At 35.9% G+C, this 7,996-nt stretch overlaps 1 protein-coding gene across 1 annotated transcript; it reads right to left on the bottom strand.

The window, feature by feature from the left end:
* Positions 1-576: 576 nt before the first annotated feature.
* Positions 577-6,655, bottom strand: tun (N-terminal glutamine amidase tungus). The gene is made up of 5 exons (XM_019057666.2): positions 6,276-6,655; positions 5,338-5,491; positions 4,524-4,672; positions 3,758-3,882; positions 577-2,221 (listed from the first exon to the last, which is right to left on the bottom strand). Exons 1-5 carry the CDS (start codon positions 6,353-6,355, stop codon positions 2,100-2,102), a joined length of 630 nt encoding a protein of 209 aa, XP_018913211.2. The 5' UTR covers positions 6,356-6,655; the 3' UTR covers positions 577-2,099.
* Between the last annotated feature and the right edge of the window lie 1,341 nt (positions 6,656-7,996).

The raw sequence follows: 7,996 nt of genomic DNA, 5'->3' as shown, positions 1-7,996 counted from the left end.
GTTGACGGCGTTACTAGATGCAAAAGACAATCGGCGATGTAACTGCAGAAACGTGTGTCTTGGTTTGCAATGTTACAGATTTCCTAACATACTTAGTTTTTAAATTGAAAAAAAAACTCAACATCGTATTTTGCAAACTTCCGTGGTTTTCTTCTTTGTCAGAACGATACATGAAATATGGCATTGGATTGTTCTCCTTTGATAAAATATAATAAGAGAGGGGATTTTGAAACACCTCAAAAGGAGATACTCAGTCCTGTAGTTTCACCATCGATATCTCTGCAATAATACCAATAATGCATGCGATTAGGGCATCAATGAAAATTATTACTCCTCTAGTTTTCCTCATTGAGGCTGTCATTTTCAAAATGTGTAAATTTGCTGTCTGACCAAGTGCACATATATAGCATTGGGAACAAGCGATTGCCAGTGGTACACTAGTGATTGTAAAATACATGCAAATGCACATTTGGACAGACTGTTCAGTTGGTCGGATAATCGCTAAAATAAACCTTGCCCCCAGTGAATGAAACAATTAAGGAAATGGGTGATCAATTGTAAAACGGACAGCAAGAGTTGGTAGTCTTGAAAGGGCTGCTTTTAATATAATCAGATGGTTTCATAAAGACAACAATTAAAAGATTAGAATGTACTAATATTTTGAAACAAAAAGAGGACATAGTAATTAAAAAATTACAGCCTACAAACAAGGAAAAATAACTTATTTTAATTGACTATGTTACGTAATTTAAAAATTAATTACAAATAAAAATAGATTTGCATTATTTTAAAAATACTGACTAACACAAAAATTCAAATTTGCAACACCCAAATGTTCCCTAAAATATTTAACTATTTAAAGACTGCTTTGGAAGCAGTATGAATAACTTCAACAAAATTTTAGTCACTTGGTGATACAAACATCACTCAAATGATGTCTTTTTCTTGTGTTTAAGTACGGCTCAGTTGTGTATTCTCAATCAACCGTGTTTTGATGGTTTGAGTTTACAGTTTTAAAAAAACAAATAAGATCTGTATTGATGCTAAATTTCTACATCCAGGATTGACAGAGATATCATCCATCAAAAAACACAGTCTATGACATCATTCACTGCAGGAGTGCATACCGTACTTTCCTTTACCTTTGTTTTATGCAAGTTTTATGTCAAGCAACCAGCACAAACGTGGGTGAACTGATTGATGGAACCACGGTATGCATTACCGTGGTGGATAACACCATAAGCTGTGTTATTCAATAATGCCTCTGCCTGCCATGCCTCCTTTAATATTGGACGTACAAACTTTGCTCTTGAATAGATCGTATTAGTTTTTGCTTGTCCATAGGCTTAAACAATCAAAACGTGATTCTGTAACAAGCGCGACTGACCCAGCCTGTTTCAGAGAAGTGAACCCATTTAACAGCATTACAGCCAAGCTGCAGATATCGCCTCATACTTGGGGATGATCTGCTCATTAAAAATGCCTAATAGTTTAAAATGTACGGAAAACATTGCAAGATGGAAACTTAATGGAAAAATCATAAAAATTGGTGCAGGATGTCTACTGAATGACTGATGCCAGATAAAAAAGGCTCTACTGTACTACAACTCATGTATGAGGAGATGATTTGAAAGGAAAAACTAACATAAAACAGGCTATAAAACCTATAATTTATCGATAGGTCAAATAAAACTTATAACATACAAATTTTTAAAGTGCTTTCAAAAGAGCACTGCTTGAAAGCCTCTGCAAAAATGGGTGTTTTCCAGATCCTTTTAGAATACTTGAGTAAGTCAATGACATAGATCGTATTTAGTACAAGGGAACCCACACATTATAGTTATAGTGTTGTAAAAATCGTGCAACTTCATCTTTTTTTTTTTTTAAAAAAAATGTACAATTTTCAGTGTGGACTTAGCCTGAAAGTTTAGCCATTTTTTGGGCGCCTTCGGCAAAACCTGTAGTCTGTACGGCTCCGCCGCACGACTAAAAAATCCCAAGGTAAAGTCAACTTTCGTGAGTGATCCATAACAGTTGTGAGCTTAAATTAAACAATTTTAAGAGGAAAGAACAAATTAACTAGGAAATTGGGCACTTTGTCAAAATTGCTCTTCGCTATTAAGCAAGGATGCTACTTCGCTTTTGAATCCAGCAAGACTGAGAACCTTGCCTTTTTTGGAAGAATTCATATCTGTGTATTCGTCTAGATTAAAATCACAATCTGCAAAAAAAAAAGGACACATATATGAATGAACAATTAAATGTTTCCATCCTGAACAAAGTGTCTATAAATTTGGCAAGGAAGAATTTCTTGACTTTGCCAGATTTCCATACCTAAACAAATTCCTAAATTCCATGAATTTTCATGTCGACATTAGGCAAGCTAGGAAATGAAAAGTTTTTGGCGTTCGTTTCACTGTAAATTACCGAAACATGTGACTTTTCTTTCTCCTGGTACTAGTCACTCAATTGAATAAAACTGCAGTTCCTCATTGAAAATCATTCCGCTTTTCACTATTCTGCAGTGCTGAGGAAAAACGTTGAATGAACCTCCAGGTGTTGCCTTCCCTTTGATAAGCCACAAATTTTATGGTAAAATTATGAATATTTTCCTTCTAATTTTTCAGATAATTTTTTCGCAATTTCACCTATAGCTCCTGAAAATTTGAAGGAAAAATATTCATTACTTTCCTTTAAAATGCATGTTTTATCAAAGGAAAATTGGCAACTCTTGAATGTTCATGCAGTGTTCTCCCGTAAACGGCAGTATTTAGAGTGTGAATCACAGCATTGAACCCTGAACCAGACTGGGGCCTGGTTTGATTGGGTTGGACAGCACCGATATTTTTCTAGATTTCCAGTCTCGCGGTTTTTAAAATTTGCAGTTCCTCTAATGAAAATCACACTTTCATACGATTTTCCTAGCCTGATGAAAATTCCCTGTTTCCCAAACCTATAGATACTCTGCTTGATACTCTCACTATTCACAAAAAAAAATTCTCCCGAGAGATTTCCTTTCAGTTGCTTTTGAGGCCTGAGAACAAATGTTACGTTGACAAAGAATGAATAGATTGTGTGGTTTTATCATTTTACCGGATGGAAACATAAAAAATAAAAAGACGTAGACTAAAAGTAAAACAAACTGACTGTAGTAACCGCAAGGGGTCGCAACCGATTTCTTATTCAAAGAGAAGAAAGAAATCGGTCGTGACCCAGAGCCGTTACTACAGTCAATTTGTTTAGTCTGCGTGTTTTTATTTTTTATGATTCGGATATTTTATATTTTAATGTGTCTCTCATACCATCGAGTGCGCACAAGGAAAGAGTGATAGACAACCATCAAAATTTTAGCCTGAAGAAGGAAGAAAATTCTGAAATGTACATAGCCTGACTCAGAAATCAAGAAAAACTGAACGAAAAAGTAGTATCCAGGTAATAGAATAAATAATTATTAGAAAATCTATAGGCAATTTAAAAATTTCAATGGTTAATGATAAATCAGTATGTAACTTTTCAGACTGCTTTTATCACTGAAACGGTGCTGACAGCCAAGTATCCAAGTAGATTTTAATCATTTAGCATTTTGACTTACAATTAGATAGGAGGTAATTCATTTTTTTGCTCATTAAACAATTACAAATATTCAAAAAAGAAACAATGAATTTCAATGATTCTACCATTTCCGGATATATCGATTAAAGGTCATCGTGAGAGGGAAAAATTAGAGTAAGAGTAACCAGACCTACAAGGGACATACCCAAGGCTTTAATGGGAGGCCAGGTTGGTGGAGGTGAAATCCATGTACCATTAGGTTCCTTCATATGTCTACGATCCGAAGAGAACATTCCTAAATAATCTGTTGCATTTACCATGCGAAAGAAGCTGGAAAAAAGGGAGAAAAATTAGTGAAAGAAAGTAATTAAGAATCAAATTGGATATTAATTGCAAATAAGACAAATTACTTTGCAGCAGACGGTGCCTACATATTCGGTATGTATACATGTCACATCGGAACCATACAATAATGACACATTGGCAGTGTGGTCGGCTGGCTGCGGGCAGTCCTACATTTTTGTGACGGCATACTAGTAAATAAATTGCGGCCATTGATGAACATGCGTTTTTATGGGAGAGTGCTAGCCTTGTGTTGGTTCCTCAAAAATATCTCATGAAGGGTTCATCTCGCGCAAATTTTTTGAGAGGACAAAGTGTGGCCTTGGTATGGCCTAAAATGAAATCTCTTGAAATTACTTGTCTATCTTAAAGCAGGAAGGCCACTTTAACCAGTAGGTTTTATTCTTTACTTAAATTACAACATTACCGTCAAGATTGCAACCATCAGTATCTTTTGTGGAACTTATATTTTGATGGAAAATAGACTTAAGTTTGGCCAAATAAGTTGATAGGAACAAACTTTAAAATTTGAATCCATTGAATCTCAAAACAAGGTTTTTTGAGAAACAGCTTTCCTTTACCCAGAGCCTTAATTAGAGTAGAAAAAAGTGGACAGAATAATAGTTTACCTAATAAACTGTTCACTAAAACTAGTGGATGAATAGAAAGTTTTTTCTATGTAAGTTTCAAAGCTGGACGGAAACATAAGAGAAGAGTCTAAATCAAATACGAAACATCCATCATCAGGGCACGCAATTAGGAATATAACATGGTAGTCCTAAGAAACAAAAACACATACAAACGATAAGAATTGAGAAACATCAATGAGAAACATCAAAAATGAACATACACAAGGGTGGGTGCTTACAATGAAACTATTGTAAAATTGGTACATCATTACGGTGAAAAAATTTTGAGAGCGAGTGCCGTTGTCCAGCTCAAATTTTAGGCACCTGTTGGACATGGATATGTGCTAGCCAAACTTTCAGTCTATTAAACAATATGGTGGGTGAACGAAGTCCCCACGTCCCCATGGCAATCTTAAACTGCTCTTCCATTTTTAGGGGTGGCAGAAATTTAATTATATGAAAAACTAGGTCATGTCAAATCCAATATATGTACAGGTGTCCTAGAAGTCTCTTCTACCCCTTGCAGTTTGTGACTGATTGTGAGTAGAGAAATGAAACATTGAGAATGTTTCTACTTTTGAGAGAAATATCTTCAGATGGGATGAATGTGTTGGGTCCCCTTTTGGCAGGGTTGGGAGAGGCAGCTTCTTTTTCAAATGATCTTTATTATGTGATACATTGTGGGCAAAAGAAAAAAAGGAAATTTTTGATCGTTAATTGCAACTGATTAACAGTTATTCCAATATTTTTGATATACTGAGCTAATGGGTAGTGGTCCAATGAATTAAGTTCAGGAGAGACAAACAATACTAACCCAAACCACCAGGCCTTCATTATTGTGTCCAGCTTTTTGATTTCGTAAAGCAACAGTTTGATTTGGATTTGAGATGAAAACAGCATAACATTTGTCGAGGTGCGCTTCATTGTTCAGTTTAACTTTTTCACACAACTTCCATACGTTTTCTTCACTGAAAAACCACAAAAAAATTATTGGACAAGTGCTAAAAATGCAAAATACAATATAAATAAGAAAATTCAAATTTTCATTAACTTAGTTACGGCTTTTTTGTTGTTTATATGCTAAATTTGATCAAAATTTCACCCAATAACAAACTAACACATCTCTGGTAAATAACCAAAATCTTATTTTCCTCCTTAAGGGATGGAGTTGAGTGTTTAGCAGATGTGTTTAGATTCAGTCCTGAGCTCCAAAGGTAAGACTTACAAAAAATCCTGCCGAATTTCCGTCGGAAACTGTCTAGAACGCAGCCAGGAGCATCGATGTTCCCTTTTTTCAGCCCTCTACGAGCAAAAAAAAGATACCACTGCCAGCATACATGATGTGAATTTCAAACATATTTTCATTTGACCATAGGCGTTGTCGAAGTAAACTTGACTAATTCCGTTTGGTTTTTATGTTTGCACGTACGCAATCCCATCAACCTATAAATGTCATTGAGTGTTTGGTAAAAGCATTAGGCTTTCATAGGTAAACACACAAGTCATGGGGTAATACTAACGTAGTCCAACAACACCAAGCGTTTCGAATTGGGTAATTCCGATTCCAAACAGTTGACTTCGACAACACAACTCCTAGAAGGCCAATAGTTCATTAGCCTGGACTCGGTCACATGGTTTGAGATGAGATGTGAACCATGAACTTGGTACATAAGGGAAGAAACTGTAACAATACCGTGAAATGAGGAGCACAGGCTACTCCGAAATAAAGGGTAGTACTTTCATGCAACATACCAATAACAAGTGGTGTAGCTATTTGATTCAACAGGAGAGAGTAGCTGGTTTAAGGACTTGAAAGCACTGCACTCTGTCATTATTTTAAATTACTTTCGCTATCTCAGTAGAATTTTCCGAGGAGACAAAAAAGAGCAACCATCGCCGATACGAGTTAGTTGAACCTCAGTAGAATTCCTGCCTCAAAAATAGAGTGTAATGAGTTAATGACAGCCATCGGCGAGCTTCCTATGAAAATGGAGAAGTATATATTCTTTCCGCTGATGGGAGATTTGCTTGACCGCTGACAGGATAAGAAACTTGTGATAAAAGAAAAAACTTCAATAAGAGGAGAAATGCATGCACTCGTAAAACACAAAAATTTGAGGACCAAAACAAAAACAAAGAAATGAAAATCCTCTCTTCTCTGCGCATGCGCGATAGCTCGTGCCGCTACCGCTGCATTGCACCAATCAAAAAGCGGAAAGCCGAAAGCGGTATTTTCAAAAGGGCGGATCTCGGGAACGAAATATAATGGTAACTTGTAGCTTATACCTATGACGTAACGAAATCTTTACCGATAAAGAAAATACAATTTTTTAACAATTTTTTTTTCAGCACATGCTCCCTATTTGAAGGAATTTACGAATTCAAGATGTGTAAACAAAAACCCGTTTATTTTCTTGAATGGTTCTTAAAAGAGCAGCGGTCATTCAATTTTGAAGTCCAGTAAAAGTACATACTTGTAGCCTCTAACACTCAAGTCAATTATTCTGATCTGAAGTTATGCACAAAAGAATAGAAAGGAAGAAAAAAAAATTACTTCACCTTTGCAGGTTTTTCAAATAGGGAAATCGATATCCCTTGATTAAGCATTACTTTTTAGTTTGATAGTTTCATTTTTCTCTCGTCACTTATTTTTTTTCTTTCAACTTGAGTAAGTGCTTCCGCATGAGGGTCCCTAATATATCTGAATCTCCCTATGAGCGGTAATATTTTCCTCTCCTTTATTGGGAGCTAGAGTGATATAAAACGAAATTGGAGGGGTTAGAGCTCCGACAAGCCAAACAGCGAGGCCTGAGTTACTGGCGCAACCTTCCAACCAACAGGAACTAACTTAATAACACTTTGACACTTGAATATAGGCAGGCCTCCGTGTTACGCGTTTTGTGCACATAATTATTTTTCTTTGTGATACCATGGCGTTAATGCCGTATTAGACAATAACGCCGATCAAAAGTGTCAATCTCTAAAGGTCCACTTAATAGTGTACATCTTGAGGGCAGTGGTCGTCAACATACATTTACATTGGCTTCAGTAGGGCGGTATTCGGTTTCTTCAAGGAAGCCTTGATTAAGGCATCCTGCCTTGACATAGAGGTTAAGACCTGTCCTTAGTCGACATTGATTAATATTTTGACTAAATCAAAAGTGACTCAGGTTATGGATAAAGAATGAATGAAAAATGTGATCCTAGAGACAAAGCAGAAATTTGAGTATTGTGGTAGATGTTCTCATCAAAATTTCACTGCAAACACAATTTAAGCCATTAAAATTATTGAAAAAGCATAATTTTTGACCAAGATATTAACGTTTCTTGATGCATAAATTCAAACTTCTCGCTGGTAAAAAAACCATTATCTTGAGTTAATTTACACACTAAACTTCACCATATCAGTCTCAGTGGTATGAGAATAAGACAATCTCAATCTCCGTGGTATGACATGTTGCTTACAATTTAAA

Source organism: Bemisia tabaci, chromosome 1 (assembly GCF_918797505.1).
Source record: "Bemisia tabaci chromosome 1, PGI_BMITA_v3".
In the NCBI taxonomy this organism is placed as follows: Eukaryota; Metazoa; Arthropoda; class Insecta; order Hemiptera; family Aleyrodidae; genus Bemisia; species Bemisia tabaci.
The sequence above is the reverse complement of the archived record's forward strand: the minus strand, read 5'-3'. Positions and strand labels throughout refer to the sequence as shown.

What these genes read in the sequence shown, in the direction of transcription:
- tun (XM_019057666.2), bottom strand. Translation starts at nt 6,355, where the DNA reads ATGACAGAGTGCAGTGCTTTCAAGTCCTTAAACCAGCTACTCTCTCCT. An exon ending in TTTAGTGAACAGTTTATTAG is followed by an intron (nt 3,883 to 4,523) that starts GTAAACTATTAT and finishes CCTTTTTTCCAG; the next exon opens with CTTCTTTCGCATGGTAAATG. An exon ending in GCCTCCCATTAAAGCCTTGG is followed by an intron (nt 2,222 to 3,757) that starts GTATGTCCCTTG and finishes TTTTTTTTGCAG; the next exon opens with ATTGTGATTTTAATCTAGAC.